Raw genomic sequence first — 18,506 nt, forward strand, 5'->3', positions numbered from 1 at the left:
TCTCTATGACTTCAATCTCGACTTCAGCGTGCTGCTATCCGTCATGGCGGGCGACGCATGTGGTATGACATGATGCCTGACGTCGAATACCGTTGGATCTCGATCGCGAGGTACACTGCTGGGGAAGGCGTTACCGGGTCTGGCCCCTAGCGCCCGGTTTGTCCGTCCAGTCGCGCGGCGATGACGAGCAGCCATGCAGGCACAACATAAGACGATGCTCACTCATCCCATCTCCATGACCCCATCAGCGCCATACCGCAAATGCACACGTCGGATTACTTGCATACCCTCACCTGAGAGAGACTGTTGGGACTTGCGCGTGATCGCCCGCGTCGTGGGGCATTTTAAAATGAGGATGCAGGGTTATGGGTCCTAGCCACGCTGGCAAACCTTCGATCGCATCCAGCCAGCTTTACCGCAAGTTGCAGCGCCAGCGGCTTGTCCAATGACGTCTAGCGCTCGCTCGCGTGTTGCGCACGGAATCAAGGACCTGACCGACTAATTAACTTTGTAGAGGAGGCGGGTGATCCGTTCCTTTTCCCCTAACACTCCCATGGAACCTTCAGCTTTGTGTCAGGAATAGACACCCGTCTCGCTTGCTTACGCCTCATCACCTACTTATCCATTTCGCTTCGCACTGCCGGGGCTGCAACATCGACTACCACCGGATCGCGTTTACTATGAAAAGGAAGATGGAGGAGGATCTCGACGTGTTGTTGGACGAGACGTTGACCCTATGCAAAACACCCCCCGTTCCGCGACGCAATCCGCATCGCGTCTTCTATCAGTACAAATGCAAAACATCGCCGCCCACGACGCCACCAAAGGAACCGGAGAACCCAGAGATGGAGATGAAAGGACCGCCCATGTTCCACTTTGGAGGACAAACCGAGTTGGTCCCTAAGCCCCTCTTCGCCAGGAGCAACTCGCTGCCGTCACAATCCGTCCGACCATCGCTACCATCTCGCCCATCCGAGCCTTTCCAGTTCAACGCCGACGACATCGTCAAAAGCCCGACACCTTTGTTCGGCAGGAGGAACACGCTGCCATCCAAGGTGCGACGCGCTGTTGCCGCCGAAAGAAAGCCATCGCCGTTGTCGCGCGGAGAGGGAGTGCGATCGTCGCAATCGGCCCACACCACCACCAAGGAGCCCACGTCACCAGCGCTGCCACGTAAGGAACCCAACACCACGCCGAACCCAAAAGCGAAAACCACCAAGTCGCAATTCGCGACTCCGCAGAGGACCCCCCGTGTTGTCGACATCAAAAGACCATCACCACTTTCTGGCAAGGGAAGTGCGCGACGACCCGGTCCCACCCGATTCGCTCCTGTGGAACCCCCATCGCCGATAGTACTGTCACCCGTCATCTCCAACAGCTCTGCGACTTCATCGCCATCGCCATCTGTTTTCTCCGAAGCGGCCAGTCTCTCTGCGTCGAGCCCATCAACACCTGCCACGTCACCACCTGGCTCTCCAATGGTGCCAACAACACACACTCGCTCGCAGTCGCTAAGTTATTTCCCGCCGTCTCATTGGACCATCAAGCCCTCGCCTTCCCCGATCTACGTCCCCAGGCAAAAGTTGAGGAGGAAGGACAGTCCCAAAATGGAGACTCTTCGCACACTAAGAGCGAAGGAGTCGGACATGATGCTGCAACAAATTTACGACCAACATTGGGAAGCATACCGCGCAAAACTACTTGTAAGTTCTGCCAACGCACCTTCCACGCAGCACTCACTAACCTGGCGTAGAATATGACTAGCGGACTCCGCGCTGCAGAGCGACTTTAACGATCACGATTTATGACTTAACGACTTCAAGACGAGGGCATGCATGGCGTCACACGGCATCTGATTATAATACCCCGGGTTTGGATATATGGGCGCATTTAGAAACCGATTTGCATTTACGGTCTGCATTCACGGTCACAAGCGTTTTAACATATGGGTATACACTGTAATCTAATAGAGCACAGGGCACTACAGCCCTGGTTTGATTCCAACATAATCTTCGTCGACGTCTCTGAGCGAGCGAGCGGCGCACCCTGTCGTGCTGCGGAGCCTCAGCTGCACGCATGCAGAGCTTACATCACCCGCGCATGGCAGCTGACCTTGATAGCACGCAGCCCCCTCGTGCGGCGCTAGTGATTGGTTGACACATCTGACAAGCGCAGCAGACAGCCTCACCAGGCCTTAGCTGCCTTTTCTCCCCGCTGCACCCGCCACCTGATATTTGTTCACCAACTTTACTCCTTTTGGAGATGCAACTCGCAACACATGAACTCCCAAGGTAAATGTACACTGTCTGTGCTATATCCAGACCGCCTGCGCCGCATATCCGTCGTGGCGCAGCGCGTAGCCCTGTTTCGTGTAAAGGTGGGCCTGACCTAGCCACCATAGGCTAAGCAGGCGCGTAAGATGGCCCCCAAATGGATACCCGTATGCTTCGAGCGTTCTCCATGTTCGCATTGACGCTGAACAGCACATCAAACTGTAGTTATGTGGGGTGTGTGGCACAGGACTTATAGGAAGCTTGTTCCCACTTCCCGTGGTTTTCGATGATTTTCTAGTAGCATTCTGAGATCGCGTTTCTGCCCTGGTGGCACGTCATTTGTTTCATACCTCAAAGCGCAGCCTTGTAGGCAGCCTTGGGACCTTTCTGCAGACGACTCAACATCTGACTCACGCCTCGTCGTTGCCACTGTAACACGTATCGATTTGGAAGAGGCCGCCTTGTGCCAGTCATGCGTATGAGTCGGAGGCGGGTTTAGTGTTTGACTCGACAACTTCAGTGCAGTATCCTACACTCACAAGCAAACGTCTCGCGACTGTATTTGAAACACCGTATACCATCACCGTTCACGAGAATCCCGGATCGCCAGAAACTGATACTGACGACACCGACATCTGTTGCCTTTCTCGGCGCCAACAACCATGGAATCCTCGAACACAGAGAGAAATGACAACGCGCCGCTGCGCTTGCTCTCGCTAGATGGAGGGGGTGTACGGGGCCTGTCGTCTCTGTTGGTACTTCAAAACCTGATGGAGAACATAGCCTTGGAAGAGAAGAGGTTAGGAAGGAAAGCCATGAACGACCACGAACCGCTAAAACCGTGCGACTACTTCGACCTTATTGGAGGCACATCAACGGGTGGCATAATAGCCATCATGCTGTCACGATTGCGACTCGATTGCAAAACCTGCATCGCTGTATACAGTAAATTAGCAGAGCAAATATTCAAGCACGATCGATCGATAAAGGCTTTTGGCATGAAGATCCCCACAGGAGCAAGTCGGTTTTCCGGTGCCGTTCTCGCAAATGCCATCAAGTCTGCATTGAAAGACCTCGGCTTCGATCCAGATGAACTGATGTGGGATGAGGCGCTTTTTGAAGAAGTGGATGAAGCGGCTGATCTACCCAGAGACAGCATTTGGGCAGATGCGCCGCCAGCGCCGGTAATCACAGAGAGTCCGGTCGGCACACTCAAGAACTCGCTATGCTCGTTGGAATCAGGCCCTCCTGAAAGTGTCGATAGCACGAAGAATCTGTCTACACTCTTTGGCGACAGTCCTTTCGGCCCGCGAAAGCCAATGCGAAGCGCTACTTGGAAGCTGCATCACCGGCAATCAGTTCACAAAAAGGCAAACGCAAAGGGGTGCCGCGGCTTTGTACTTACTTCCCTCAAGAACGCGTTGGGCCTTCCCCGAATACTGTCTACCTACGATCCCAATGACCGGACGACGAGAATCTGGGAAGCGCTAAGAGCTACATCTGCAGCACCAACCTTCTTCGAAGAGATGCAATTCGGCACGCCTAAAGTTACCTATCTAGACGGCGGCGTAGGCTTCAACAACCCATGCGCAGAAGTCGACTACGCGGCAAAAGCACTCTGGGAAGGCCGCTCCATCGGCGTCATAGTCTCCGTCGGCACCGGCCTACAAAGCATCCCCAGCGTAAAGAAAATGGCATCGTGGCTGCCCTTCGGCCTTGGAACAGACATCTCCATAGCCAGCGCGCTCACGGGCATGGCAACAAGCACCGCACGCGTCGACAACGAAATGAAGCGCATGTACAACAACTCCGACACCAAATACTTCCGCTTCGACGTCGACCGCGGCCTCGCAGACGTCAGCCTCGAACAATGGATGAAAGAAGACGAAATGGCCTCCCTAACCGAACTCTACATGAATGACGGTGAGCAAATACGGTCCGCCAAAGACTTCGGCCAACGCATGGCCAAACTTTCCGCATTACCTCCAAAATTCGAAATAAGCGCTTCCCACTTCCGTCTAGGCATGACCGGACGCGGCCTCCTTGATTCGTCCTTCCAACTCGCGCAGGTTGATTTTAAAACGGGTATGCCGTTAGGCGTTTCCCCGCACCTTGACGATATACCACACATGTCTCAATACCGCGACCTCTCGCCCAGTGGCGAAAGCGGACTTGCCCTTGACAACGCAACCGGCCGCCTCAAACGCATCTTCCCCGTAGCCGAAGACCTGGACCACGATGGCCGCCGCGAAGAAGCCGCCGTATACCAATGCATCAAAGCCGACAACATATGTCTCCGCACGATAAAAACAGGCATACCGCAGGGCAAATACAAAGTCCAATTCCTCGTCTCCTTCCACAATAGCACGCATACGCCACCTCGAGATCTTGTCTTCAGTGTCGGGAAACCGTTTGATCCGTCGACCTTCTCGCAGCGCTATGTAGATGTCAAGATTACGCCGGATGTGGGGAGTGTGCTGTTGCATCCGGATGCGGTGAGGGTTAGGGTCGGGTCGAGACGGTATGAGGAGCTCAAGGGGAAGGGGTGGGCGGAGATTGAGGGGGATATCGAGGTTAGTGTGGGATTGGACGGGGCGTTGGGGTTTATTGTTAGTAAGAAGTATGAAGATGGTGTGTTTGTGGATGGATGGAGTTTTGGTGGTGTGAGGCTGGAGCCGGTGTTCGGGACGGCGGGTGGGGTGGTGACAAGTCCGAGGATTTTGACATGATTAATTGAGCGGGCGTTATGGGAACGCTGTCTCGGCGAGTGGTTGGTAATCGCTCGTCGACTTTCGATGTGTACAAGCTTTGTTTCGATTCTCTTTGTCGGGTGTCTGGAGGAAGTTATGACGAGCGCAAGGTTTTGAGGTAATGTTTATCAGACGAATTATAGACCATGTAGTTTACGTGTCATAGCAGCGAAGCGCATGTTTGTTCAAGGAAACAAGAACTTTTATTGAACTGTCTACTGTTTCTATTATTGAGACACACCCTATGCAAACACCGAACAGTGCCGATACGTGTGTTAAAGAGCGACGATAGTTGATATTATCGTGTGACGACAAGCCCTACGATTGGCTTGGCTAGCGTTGACCAGTGAGATCCATTCGACGGTGTCTGCATGTATCAGGAGCGAGATCCCGATGCTCAGAGTGTGGGGGAAGCAGTCGGGCAGGTGGTAACGCTGACGGTGTTGAAGACAGTGGTAGGCACGCTGGTGGTGGAGGTGATCGTAGCAGAGGCAAGAGTGAAAACCGTCGCTGTAGCGGTACCGGAGACGGGTGTCGAGGTACTATAATTGATAAGCGAGTGCATGACGGAAGCAAGGAATACAGTACTTACGTGGTAACGGTAGTCCTGGCTGTGGCCGTCGAAGTCGCAGTGACTTGAGCCTGAGTGAATGTGAAGTCAGGACCGAAGAAGCCAGCACGCTTCTCCAACTTCGCCTTGGAGTCGTCAACCGCGGCACGCTTGTTCAGCTTCACCTTGGGAGCGGCAAACGCGACGCGCTTGCGGTGAAGCTTGAAGGTGGAGCAGCCGGAGAGCTTGCGTCCTCCAATGATGTTCGAGTTAACGCGGACGTCACCGATGCTTCCCTTCATGTAGCAAGCACCAGGCTTGCCAATGACCCAGGAAACATTGACACAGCCAGTAGTGTTGTCACAGGCTTGGAGACATTGCTCGTAAGTGTCGGTGTACACGAGACCGTTTTCAACTAGATACAATATTAACTTGTGTGCGTTGTAACGATGAACAGGGGAAATTACGGTCATTGCCGAAGCGGTCAGAGCTGCACTCGACAGCATATACTGCGCCACATGACGTTGTGACCATTGAGCCATTGGAACCAGGGCAGCTAGTAGCGCCTGTTGGGCTCGCAGCAGGAGCGCTCGATGATGCAGCAGGAGCACTCGATGATGCAGCAAGGGTGCTTGATGGTGCAGCGAAGACGCTAGCAGGTGTGCATGCGCACTGGTATGCTGTGTTGGAGATCGTCGTAGTGACAGTAACGGTAGAGGGTCCGGGAGCGGGCGCAGCTGAAGTGACTGGAGCTGAGCTTGCTGCTACTGCCGAAGAAGAAGAGGAGACAGAAGAGGAAACACGGGATGAGGTAGACACAGGCGAGGAGGCTGCCGCGGATGAGGAAGCAGCCATGGGCGAGGAGGCAGGTGCCGCCGAGGATGCGGCCGCAGACGAAGAAGCGACAGCAGACGAAGAGGCAGGTGTCATCGAGGATGCGGCCGCAGAGGAAGAGGCAGGTGCCGCCGAAGAAGCACTAGTTGCCGACTTAGTTGAGATGCTGCGGACCAGTCTTCCACCAATAATGTTGCTGTTCGAACCAGCAGCGTTGGCTGCGCTCTTCAGGTAGCAAGGACCGTTAATAATGTAGCTGGCAGCGACACAGCCTGAAGTGGTAGAACAGTCTGCCAAGCAGCCCTCGTAGGAGCTGGGGTAGGTCGGGCTCATTGGGCCCGGAATATCGCCACCCTGGTAGTCGGCACCGCACTCGACTAGATATTGCATGCCGTTGACAGTGACCATGGAGTTGTTGGAGCCAGGGCAAGAAACACTAGCGCCTGAACTGGCAGCAGGGCTGGAAGATGAACTTGCGGTGACGACTGTGGTGCTGACAACTGTGGTCGTGGCGACTGATTGAGAGGAAGCGCCTGCAGAAGAAGCGATCATCGAAGAAGATGAAGACACAGGAACTGATGCAATCCTAGCACCCCAGACACCACCGTTGGACCTAGGCGCACCGACACCGCTCTTCAAGTAGCAAGGGCCGTTTGGCAGGTATGAAACGGCCTGGCAGCCAGAAGTAGCTCCGCAAGCTTGGATACACTGCTCATAGTTCGCAGGGTTACCAGGCGCAACACCGATATCGGAGTTAGTGCGGTCGATGAAGCACTCGACGACGAAGTCTCCTTGAGGGGTGGTGAACGTGGCACCATCGCTCGCGGGGCAGGACAAGGCAGACGCAGATGGCGACGCGCTGACTGAAGTGGGGGTGACAGAGCTTGAAGTGATGGCAACAGAGCTGGAAGCAGGGCTTGACGAAGCAGGGCTGGAAGAGGCTGAGCTTGAAGCCGGGCTTGAAGAAACAGAACTGGAAACACGGCTTGAAGAAGCTGCGCTCGAGATAGGGCTTGAAGAGGCTGAGCTCGAGACAGGAGTTGAAGCGGCTGGGGTAGATACAGGGCTTGAAGAAGCGGAGCTCGAAGCAGGGGTGGAGGCTGCTGAGCTCGACGCAGCGCTTGAAGAAGCGGGGCCCGATGCAGGGCTCGAGGAAGCAGAGCTGGATGATAGGCGCGCAGATGAGCTAGAAGAAGCGGCCGAGGATGATGCGGCCGGAATGGAGCTCGGTGTCGGAGTAACCGTAGTCACACTTAGGACGGTGGTAGTAGCGACGGAGGCTGAAGAGGGCGATGGGATAGGAGACGGTGAAGCGGATGAGCTGGAAGAAGCGGACGAGGGCGACACGATGGAAGCGGAGCTCGATGGAGTAGCCGTAGTGACGCTTACCACTGTGGTGGTGACAACAGAGGCTGAGCTTGGCGAAGGGATCGCGGAAGGTGTAGAAGATGAGCTCGGGACTGGTACGGCGGATGAGCTTGGCAAGGGAATGGAAGACGCGATTGAGGACGAGCTCGGCGAGGGGATAGGAGGAGGCGAAGCAGATGAGCTTGATGACGGGACAGAGAAAGGTGAAGAGATTGAGCTCGGCGTTGGCGTGACTGTCGACATGACGACCGTGGTGGTAGTAGACACTTGTGCCGACGATGATGGTACAGCCGGAATGGAGGATGATCGGGAAGACGATGGCACAATGGGTGCTGGAGAAGAGCTAGAGGAACTCGGTCGAATGGATGTCGGGCAGACAGTGAAGGTCTGTGTAACAGCACTGGTGACCGGGAATGTGGAAGTAGCGATGTTTGTCTGTGTGCTAGTGGCAGAGGCGGAAGAGACTGTAGTAGTCGCCGCAGGCCTAACAGGAGCAAACGCAGTGTTGGTAGCAGTCGAAGTCGTCTGAACAACGCTTGTAGCGACAGTGCTTGGGGAAGGCTGGTCGCCGAACGCAGCAGTGAAGGCACGGGGAGTGGCAGCGAACGGGTTAAGGAACGCATAGTTATCGATCGTATAACGACCCATGTTGACCCAGTCGTAAAGGTCAGCATCCTGACAGAAAATGCCTGTATAGGTTGCCGGTACGCCTTGGGTCTGGTAAGTGCAGGTGCGGGTGTACAAAAGCAACGGGTTGGAAATGATGGGCGTGAATGTAGGCCTGGTTCCTTGATAACAGGTAGAAGTACCAGACATATAAGTCACCTGGATACCGAAGTTGTCGCCAGATCCAAAGCTATGCCTAGCTCGATCATAACTGAAGGTTGGGGTGGCCGACCCAATGAGGGACGGCAGACCCGCGGCAACGAGCGAGCAGCCTGACATGTCGGCTGGCTACTGGGGATCGAGCAAATGTAGGAGAAAAGCGAGCGTGCAGAACGAATGATTCCTGACTACAGAGAGCAGAGGGAAGCTCTTTTATGAATCCCTACCTTGCAGCTACGCGGCTACTCAATATGATGAGTTCATGGAGCTTAGAAGGGTTAAAAGACCCTGAACCACCAACCAAAATCGAAGGCTATGGGGTTACTCCGACAGGAGGGTTCTCCTCACGATCGATATTCGGTATGTAAATGAGGGGCCGGTTGGTGAGGCATTGGAGCATGCCATCGCTTCCACCTGGGTCGCACGGAGGGAACGCTAAACATCTTCCCGAGCAGGCTGAAAAGATGCACGAATGTTTTCGCGATTGGGAGTGTTGTGCGTCTAGGTACACCTGTGTTCCTGAGGTGCGGTGTGTCGTTCATGGCACGAAACCCTTCCAAGCCTGGAAGACGCGTTTGACAGCACGGACCCCCACTAGGCGTTTAGCGCAGGGGCGCCGTCGTCATCATCATGCCCGTTCACCCAGTCCGGCTCCATCTTGTCTCGAAAGGCTCACAGTTACATCCTCTGTCATGACTTCTACTTTCGATACGGATTTCGGTTTGGTTGGGCTACCGTTTTACGTACTGTATGTGCCATCTTGATCGAAGAAAGATATCTCTATTACCGAAGAATCCAATTTGCCAAACGTACTCCAGTCTCGAAGGGTCTTTCGCCGAACATCGCATCATGAACGATCCCTGCGTCTCTGCAACCTTTCACGTAGGTTGGTAGACTAAAGGAAAACCACGAAACCACCCATATATAGCCCGCATACCTTGCTAATGCAGGTCCAATATTGTCATGGCCGGCCCCTCGGTACCGTGCCTGAACAGCCATCCATTGCACAACACCCTCGATGGTGATAGCTACCGGCTGCGACATGAAGAATACGAGTTCTCCCATGTCTCTACGCGTTACCATAAACATTTGGAACTCGTGCACTAAGCAGCTGATCGCGAAAGACACATAGAGTTGAATTAAACCCGATGCGAGACTGCCTTTGCGGAGACCCAGGAGGCGCACAATGCGAGCTGCGGGTTGCGAGACCATCTGCAATAGACATTTGCGTTAGCGATGCTTGCATACCGCACTGTGGTGGAAAACTTGGAAACGATGTAAAAGTGTAATGAGGAGTTGATCCTGACGTTACCTTTCTCATTGTTTGGTGGTAGACCACACTCCAGACCTGCCTCACAGACCACGCATCCCTCAACTTTCCCATTAGCGGGGGCCATTGCCACGTTTCGCATACCCCGCTTCCAACGGATACAGCCGCCATGAAGCTGTAAGCGAAGTTCAATCTGTCCCAGACCCATATCGCACCGGACCAACCAATGAGTGCATCGACCATGAGGTGATAGGGGCGGGCTTCCGATGACAGCCGTACCTCCGCAGCTGAACCCCATCCAAGCAGCACGAGCATGGCCATAGACCGCAAGTACGCGATCAACATCTTTCGGACATGGCTGGCCACAAAGGTCCGTCTTGAAAGACCTTCGTACGGATCGTCAGGAACGCCTTTGACCTGCCAGTTCCAACCAATACCACGATGCGACGGAACCATTAGTGGACACACCCGAAAAACTTTCTGCCTTGACAGGTCCATGTCGTCCAAGGTTATCACCCTCTTAGTGCTGCTGCGCTTCGGGTTCCCAGTGTATGCAGGGGCATCGGGCCCTTTCTGTGGAGCCAAAATGGCGAATTCGAGGAACCAGAGAGGCACAGCAATGAAGAACGAGCTGTTGTAATAGTCGGCAGAGGGGTTACCGAAGGTATAGCATGGTGACCTAAGGCATAGGTCTAGAATCTGTGGGAATATGCAGATGGCGATCCGACGTCGGCTGGAAAAGAAGAACGGGACGATGGTAAGGACAAAGATCAGTGGTTGGTAGAGTGGCGGCATGGGCTTTCGGTCGGCGAGCTGTGGCCAAGAGTACCAAAGTGGCGCCATGCTCTCCATCGTCTCCCGCATGTTGGCGTTAATAGTTTCAGGAATAGCCATTGTCACACTTCGCGGGCTACAGGAAGAAGTTCCAGCGGGGCTCGCCAATTTGTGAAGTCGCATTGATCAGGCCACCAGCCTTGGACCGCGTCGAAGGATCCGAGCTGACGTAAACTCTGCCTGCTAACTAAAGCAAGCACTATTGCTACGGCCTGTTTTCTAGGTAAGGCTAGGACAGATAGCTTTCCTCGATCTCCCATCCTCTTCTTCGGACACCCTCATTCTCACATGCTTTCCACGTATCCACCATTGATTCCAACTTATGCCTGGTCTCTTTATTCACGATAGCTCGGTCCTCCTTCAACTCGTCTCCCACGAGTTGAACTAGTGCCCAGGCAACTTCGACCTTCAACAAGTCCGGTGCTGTCAACCAGCTCAACCTCGTCTTACGAATGTCGCCTACGTAGATCGCTGTCAATATGCGATTGTTCTGGAGACGGTCGTGCAGCAGATCGTGTTTATCGTAAATGTATAGAGATGTGCCGAATCGCTTTTCTCCCCTTCCGCTGCCCTTGGAAGACACGATGTCAGTGGCAAGGTAGGCATTCAGGTCTCGAAGGGCTTGATGGTAGACTGGCTGGCTACTCAACTCATCGATGATCGCCTCCAGCTGACCGGCGAAGAGCGTGCATTTCTGCTCCCGAGTCTCTTCTCCTTCATCGCGGGAAGGCCATGGATAATCGAGCAGGACAAGACGCCAGGAAAAGGTATCAGGAAGGACCGAAGGCTCTCGGGCTGGGTCGCGCTCCCACTTTCGGTTGCGCAAGTTGTTGACGTAAGACACCATCGCTATTAGGATCGGGTTGCCGTGCTGTAGCCACCAAGACTCTGCGATATATTTTCCACTCAGCAATCTATTATAGAAGCCTTTCGTAAGGCTGGTGTACGTTGGCCCGTCGTTGAATACAAACGTCGTGAAAATATTGAGACATTGCTCTTGGATGAGTTTCGGTGTAAGAACTGTATCGTCGGAAGAGTCCACCGCATGTTCTAGAAGTTCGATGAAGTCCGCAGAAAAGCGACCATTCCGGAGACTGCGGTCTTGCCCAAATAGCCGTATCCATGTTTGAACTTCGGGAAGTGAAGCTAGTGCAGGATCAGCGACAAGCCCCTGATTCATGGCTTGCAAAGATGCCGGAGGTCCGATGATAAAGCACAGGTATTCCACATATTCTTCCAGTATAGTATGCGGTACATGAGCCGGCTTCTTGTTGTTCTCGTTTAGTAGCAGCCTGTTCACGTACGGGTCTCGCGGGATGGATGGGATGCGAACGTCCATAAGCAACGCGTCTTCAAGCCCGTACTTTCGGAGAAACAATGCTGCCCATCTCGTCGTATGATCTCTGAGGTTCTGCAGTACCGGCATCAAGACTCGATCTACGAATTGCTGGAACTCGACCGTATCGTTCTTCTTGTTACAGAAATATTGGATCAGAGCCACCAGAACCGGTGATTCTGACCCTTCCTCGAGCGAGATGCCGGCTTGAATCTCGGGGAGCGTAAGGTCTTGTTCGCATTGCAGCCACTGCGTTTCGTCCAGCGGCTGTCTTTCGTTCAAAGATCCAGCTATTGGTACGAACAATTCCAGGAGAGCAATTACTGCGCGAGATTGGTCTCGAGAGCCATTCTCAAGCAGTACCAAAAGACTCTTGACGATATTGAGCCTGACGTCCACATGGGTGTTCATTTTTGAAAGTGTCGATAGCACTGAAAGAGCGTAGTCTGTTCCGTTCAAGTCAAGGTCCTGGAAAATCTGAACCAACATCTTAATCGTAGTGACTTTCACATGTGGCTCGCCAGTAGGTCGCGCAACATCGCCCTCTACTGAGCTCTCTCTGTTCATGTTTCTGGTCTGTACCATGTTGATAATCTCATTGGAAAGAGATCCAATGCAGGCTCTAGCCTGCGACGCCGGGAGTCTTCGGAGGAAACTCGGTTTTAGTAGGATGCGATGCCATGAGCTCGACTTGGGCCTATCCAGGATTGTACGGACAGCTGACTGCGTGGCCAAGCCAGGTCTATCACTTTCGCCCAGTCGAGCAATGAGCTGCATAGTGACCTCATGCAGAGCTGTATGGCTGTCGGATTCTTCAACTGTGTCCGCATGATCAAGAGCTTTGACGAGGTTTCGTGAAAGCTGTGCCAGCAATGTAGGAGGTATCGTATCGAGATGACCGTGTATGGCTCTGGAAGCTGTAAACTGATTTGGCTCATCAGAAGTGAGGAACTCTTCGTCCAAGTATAAAGCCGGGTATCGCGTGTCTGTTTTCGAAGGAAATGGAGTCGCTAGAAGGCGGTCGCTCTTGACGAATTTCGCGTCGAGATACAGCAGAGCCGATAACACGCCACCTTCTCCCATATCGCGCGATGAACTCCAGATAAGCCTAGCGTCCTCTTCGTAGCCAGGAACTTTAACTGGTGCTGCAACAATGGGAAAGTTCACACGGCTTCTTGAAGTCATGATTCTCGATACGCCAACTGAGAAGTCCACATAAGTCGGTGCATCAAGTTCCCGCTCGACAAAATCCGGTCTTGTCGCAAAAGGGTTCCATTCACATGGCCCACCCGAACCGTCATCCTCAGGTATCATTGGCCAAGACTTCTCTATATTCCTCATCACGCCCTCAGGCGGCCACTCATCCAAATCGTCTGGCTTCATGTCTTTCCAAAAGCGTATTGCTTCCTCCTCTGTCATCCTGTCGGAGCTTAGAGGGCCGATGGCATACTGCCACGCCCTTCTGAGACGAGCTTTCTTCTCCAGCTTGTCGCATGCTTTGGGTATATAAAGCTGTAGGCCATATTGGTAACTGTCTACGAACAGCCCAATGGTCTTCTGAAACTCTTTGTCTAGTGATACGGGTTGGAGAGCAGTCTTCGGATCTGGGAAGATGGCTTGCTGGGTACGCGCTGCAATGTAAGACGCCCCTATGCTGTTGAGATCCTTCACGTTCAGAATCCACGGTGCAGTCAGGTATTGTATTGGAAGTCCTCGAGGAAAGGGCTCAGGAAGCGCTAGTGTGGCAGGACGGTCTAGCGGCCTTAGCTTGGACCAGAGTTCGTTTCTCGCTCGTGCGAGGGTGTCTAAGAAGACATATGTCGAGACGTCGGAGCTTTCAAGCTCAATAGTGAAGGATCTGTGATAGGCAAGAATGCCACGGGGATGATTCGCCTCTAGTCTTGCGTATTCCTCTCTTTGCGCCTTTTCCTCGACCGCAATGAGCATAGGAATCGTGACCTGCCAAATGCAGGCATGTATACCGTGATCAGGGGCTCTGAGTTGCTTCTTGACATGTGGTGTGAGATCCATCCGTAGTTTGATAACATCGTGGAATAGCTCAAAGACGCCACCCCAATCAGACGCGTTAAACGAAGGTTCCCTGAGGGCTTCGCATGCTGTGTCAAACATTCTTTGCAAAATCGTGTTCGCCATTGCGACTCGGTGTTGTAGCACAGTCAGGCTTGGCAATCCGTTGATTGATGCAGGAATACCTGATAGTAGGCGTGTAGCTTCTTCAGGAAATATGTTTGGATAGATCTCCCGCATCACGAGCGGATCTCGCAAGAAGCGTTTGGTCCACTCCAGCGTATCTTTCAGCAGGTCTAGAGACCCACTGGCGATAGCAGCAAATAGCGCTGATTTGGCAAAGAATGCACGTTGTTCCGGCTGAGATGCAGTAGCAGCCTTCTTCTTGCGCACATCAACGTAGCCATTGGCCAATATCTTGGCGTCTTCTTCCCTGTTGTTCAGGCTTAGTAGCCAGAAGTGAAATATATCCGGGTCACCACTTTGACCTTGAAGTTCATAGGTTGGCGTTTGGCCGAAAATAGAGCGATTTCGATCAAGGTCGATTAGATCAACATCTCCTCTCGCTTTTCGCAGACGAGTAAACAGTAGCAGAGCGTCGGCAGGGGACAGATTGGCGAAAAAGCTGGGATGGATCGAGCCCTTGGTCTTCTTCAGATCCGCATCGCTGTCGAGGTCAAGCGAGGTGGACTCTTGGTAGCAAAGTCTCAAGAGTGGGTAGCTTCGCTTTTCTGGAATGCTTGCGAGGACGTCATCCCAGTCTTCGATGTTGGTCTTGCTGGCCGTACCGAATACCGGATGAGAACAGAGCCTCCGCAGTTGCTGTTCGAACAAACTTGGCTGTTGTGACCAGCAATAGGCGACCTGCTGGAGAAAGTCGCCCTCGATGCCAGTGATGTGACATCCTGTGCTTGGATGGGCTTCCAAGTACCGCATTGTGAGATCGACTATTCGTTGTATCATATCCCAACCTGCGTGGTTCTTGATTGCACGTTTAATGAGAGGATCGACGAGTTGGTCGATGAAAGTCTCGTCCGCCACTACCGAGTGCGCTGAATTACCAAGGGTTTCCAAGAGTCTCAAAGAGAACTCCATCGACTTGGAGAAGCCCTTTGTGGTCGATTTACCTGGCGGATGGTGATGCAGTAGCTCTGTAAATACCGTGATGTTGTCGCTGGGTAATTGTTCCACGCTCACCGCTTGGAGAAGCTCTTCTTGCATACACTCCGGATAGTACTTGACGAGATCCTTGGTTCGCGCATCTTTCCATGTTCCTTTTGACCCGCTTGCGATGGCCTCTTCTACCAGCTCCTTCGAACACGCAGGAATGATGAGTCGATAGAACCTTCCAAGTGCACGCTGATCTTTCGTCTTATGCGGCGAATCGGGGAAGCGATCAGGGTGCAGCGCTTTGAAGAATTTCGTGAAAAGCTCTCTTTTCGCATTCAGGTCAGCGCCTCTACCAGAACGACCAATTGCGTTACAAGCAGCCTTGACCTCGATCACTGAGAGGTCTGCAAAGATGTCAAGCAACCCAGCAGTTCCTCCAAAGCCATCCCACGTCTCTCTCCATCGCGAAGAACAAAGTCCTTTACGCAGAAACTTGATGCCGAGCTTGCGGACAAGTACGGATTTATCTTGATTGAGCGCTTCGCGTGTAGCGAGAGGCGACTGTGCTACGCCGAGCCATGGCCCGAAGGTGAGCGGCGATATCGAGCCTCTCTCAATAGCTGAGAGGAGCTGTGTCGTGATCTCCTGGATTGGCACGTCGTCCAGTATTTGGGTGTAGTAATCTCGTAGCTCAGCGGAAGTGGAAGACCGGATGCGACGCGTGTCGAGATTCGCGGTCATGGTGTGCGGAGCCGAGGTAGATTGCGCAATGGCCCTCCACCATCAATCGCAGCAGCAATCAGCATTGATATAGTTTCCAGAACTTCAGGCATGATGCACGCGAAGGGTAGCATAGGCAGACATGGCCAGATGGAGGAAGGTGGATGATCAGGCGGGCCGCGTAGTGGGGCCTGTCGTGTGTTGGAAGGGCTGAGAGGCCAGCGACGCGTCTATGACATCAGCCTTTCCTCTCAAAACGGTGGCAGCTCCCAATACGCTGCGCCCTGTTTCTCCCGCTCGCAGCCTTCAATTGACGCCCTCTTCGATCCACAGCCCTCCGTCCCCTTATACTCGGGATACGCACCGTCACCTTGATGCTGCATACTTGCTGCTTCCCAAGGCCTCATTACCGATGGTGCGCGAGATGAGGAGGTCCGCATTTGGAGCTTTCAACGCTATCTGTAGAAGTCTAACTCGCAACCGATCAATCAACAAGGAATCTATAAACAGCGAACCCCCTTCGTATTTTTCACCAGAGCGTACCGCCCTCTCAGGCTTTAACTACTACGTCACCAGTGTCTCTTTGAAAGAGTTCGAAAGTTTCATAGCCATTATTCTCCCAGAATGGTCTCTCTGCCCTTCGACCACCACCGGTAATTGACGCACTAAGTCCGCACGGATCTATAAAGGTCATAAACCACGGCATGTCATCCTTCCAACCTGGACCTTCCAGCTCGGTCTGCCCATCCTGGGCCAAGTAGATATGGTAGTCCTCCGGTAGGTAGCGACGCGGATGGCGATAGTTCCACAGCACGGTGTTTACGAGCATGAAACTCGCGTCGAAAACCCAGAAGAACCATTCGTATCGAACGATTGGCGAGAGACTCATTGGATCCCAGTCTTTTGACGGATTCGTGGGTACGCGGCTGATGCCGAAGTGTTCGATGCAGCGATAGATTGTGCGAATGAGGATGAGGCCCTGACTGATGTACAGTGTGATGAGAGGGCCCTGTACTTTCCCCGACTTGATGCCACCCCTGATACATCGTCTGTGAAAGACGCCGGCAATTATGCAGAAGAGGAGGATGACACCGATTTGTAAGATCAGTGACAACTTCATCAGGATATGTCCGATGTCGGCATAGATCTCGAGAATGTTGGGGTTCGCTAGCCAGGAGACGCCGATCGCGTTCAAAACTTCAACGATGCTGGATATTGCGCCAAACGTCGTAAGGGTACGGCCGGGATGCAGAGGCGAGTGGTATGGTACGTAGTAGAGTATTCGACCAAGCACATGGTAGTTGGCCAGCTCAAGGATGGGGCTGGTGATTTGTTAGCCACCTCAAAAGAGAAGGGCGAGCTACTTACGGTGCACATAATATGAGGATAGAGCTCGCGACGTATGCTCCGATGTTTTCGTAACTAAAGGCCCCATAGGAACGTACGACAAAGCCAGCTGTGAACAGTAGACCGCAGAAGGGGTGGAGACCGGTGACTTTCCAGGCCTTGTACTTGAAGCATTGCCAAACATGCGCAAGGGTAGCGATTGCGAACCACACGGCGAACACAGGAGGGGCCCATTTAATAGGCTGATACAGGTAGACACTTCCGGGAACGATCTCGCCGTCTGAGGGAGCCATGGTAGATTTTATTTAACGGGGTAAATGAAGAGCATGAGAAGTGACATGCGCATCCAAGTATTTAAGCTGGAGCGACTGCAATTTGATCTTCGAATGATCGTTGCTGACTCCAAGGGCAAGAGAAGAGCAATCGGCATGTCCAATAGGATTACTACAGGCTTGTCCTGACACAGCACTACTGATGGCCAAGCCTTCATACGATTGCACAGCTAAGTACTCCTCCCGTATACCGCTTGCATGCTCTCGATCCAATCAGCTTGGCTCAAGAAATGCAACTTTGGAAGGCAGAACGATTCCGTCGCTGTCGCGTCTCAAACTCGGAGCACGTCAAAGTAGCATACCTTACACCATTTGGATGTCGGCAGGTAGCAGCACATGCAAGAACACAGTGAAGAATGTGCCGGCCAGCAGAACGGGATCCCGATGACCATATCTACTAAAGCTTCATCGTGGTGGCCGTTTTTAGGCGCACCTGCCAATCGAGCTTCATACTAGCTTTCGGCTGTCAAATGACGCAACTGCCGCTCGGGCAGGAACGCGTCGCCCGCGCGCGCCTTCCTCATGAACAGCCACATCACGCTAGGCAGACTACTAAATGCGCATGTATACATGCCTCGAAACTTTTTTCAGTCGCTCACAACCTGCACTTTTCGGTTGCGATTTTCAGCACAAGACATGTCGATTCGGCACCTCCGAATACGAAGACACTCGGGTCTCAGGCCCCCAGCGCCACATGCACATAAGCTTCCTCGCTGGACTAGACCCAATACAGAAGTAAAGTTGGCCAAGAAGCACTTGATAACCAGCTGAACTCATCACCACCACCCACCTATGATAGTGAGACGAGCCCTCTATGGTAATAAAGCTGCAGAATTGCACGCTTTTATGATGCCACCAAAGCCGCTGCCGTTGCCGCCTTCTTTGCGGGTACCTTCCAGTTAATCTTCATCTACCCGCATTCAGAAGCG

General features: G+C 53.2%; 6 protein-coding genes across 6 annotated transcripts; 3 read left to right on the forward strand and 3 right to left on the reverse strand.

Annotated features, from left to right (window-relative positions):
- Nucleotides 1-680: 680 nt before the first annotated feature.
- J4E85_003963 (uncharacterized protein) lies at nucleotides 681-1,792 on the forward strand (the record flags this gene model as incomplete). Its single annotated transcript, XM_051468226.1, has 2 exons — nucleotides 681-1,703; nucleotides 1,754-1,792. 2 exons carry the CDS (start codon nucleotides 681-683, stop codon nucleotides 1,790-1,792), a joined length of 1,062 nt encoding a protein of 353 aa, XP_051327818.1.
- A 1,143-nt stretch (nucleotides 1,793-2,935) lies between these two features.
- On the forward strand, nucleotides 2,936-5,002 carry J4E85_003964 (uncharacterized protein; the record flags this gene model as incomplete). Its single annotated transcript, XM_051468227.1, has 1 exon — nucleotides 2,936-5,002. One exon carries the CDS (start codon nucleotides 2,936-2,938, stop codon nucleotides 5,000-5,002), a length of 2,067 nt encoding a protein of 688 aa, XP_051327819.1.
- A 609-nt stretch (nucleotides 5,003-5,611) lies between these two features.
- Nucleotides 5,612-6,815, reverse strand: J4E85_003965 (uncharacterized protein; the record flags this gene model as incomplete). The annotated part of the gene is made up of 2 exons (XM_051468228.1): nucleotides 5,612-5,988; nucleotides 6,614-6,815. The coding sequence occupies 2 exons, from the start codon at nucleotides 6,813-6,815 to the stop codon at nucleotides 5,612-5,614; spliced, it is 579 nt and encodes a 192-aa protein (XP_051327820.1).
- Nucleotides 6,816-7,299: 484 nt separating this feature from the next.
- On the forward strand, nucleotides 7,300-8,182 carry J4E85_003966 (uncharacterized protein; the record flags this gene model as incomplete). Its single annotated transcript, XM_051468229.1, is given in 2 exon segments — nucleotides 7,300-8,160; nucleotides 8,174-8,182. The coding sequence occupies 2 exon segments, from the start codon at nucleotides 7,300-7,302 to the stop codon at nucleotides 8,180-8,182; spliced, it is 870 nt and encodes a 289-aa protein (XP_051327821.1).
- Nucleotides 8,183-10,933: 2,751 nt separating this feature from the next.
- Nucleotides 10,934-15,919, reverse strand: J4E85_003967 (uncharacterized protein; the record flags this gene model as incomplete). The annotated part of the gene is made up of 1 exon (XM_051468230.1): nucleotides 10,934-15,919. One exon carries the CDS (start codon nucleotides 15,917-15,919, stop codon nucleotides 10,934-10,936), a length of 4,986 nt encoding a protein of 1,661 aa, XP_051327822.1.
- Nucleotides 15,920-16,448: 529 nt separating this feature from the next.
- J4E85_003968 (uncharacterized protein) lies at nucleotides 16,449-17,538 on the reverse strand (the record flags this gene model as incomplete). Its single annotated transcript, XM_051468231.1, has 2 exons — nucleotides 16,449-17,220; nucleotides 17,267-17,538. The coding sequence occupies 2 exons, from the start codon at nucleotides 17,536-17,538 to the stop codon at nucleotides 16,449-16,451; spliced, it is 1,044 nt and encodes a 347-aa protein (XP_051327823.1).
- Between the last annotated feature and the right edge of the window lie 968 nt (nucleotides 17,539-18,506).

The sequence above is a fragment of the Alternaria conjuncta genome (assembly GCF_024043145.1).
Source record: "Alternaria conjuncta strain BMP 0040 chromosome Unknown scaffold_5, whole genome shotgun sequence".
In the NCBI taxonomy this organism is placed as follows: Eukaryota; Fungi; Ascomycota; class Dothideomycetes; order Pleosporales; family Pleosporaceae; genus Alternaria; species Alternaria conjuncta.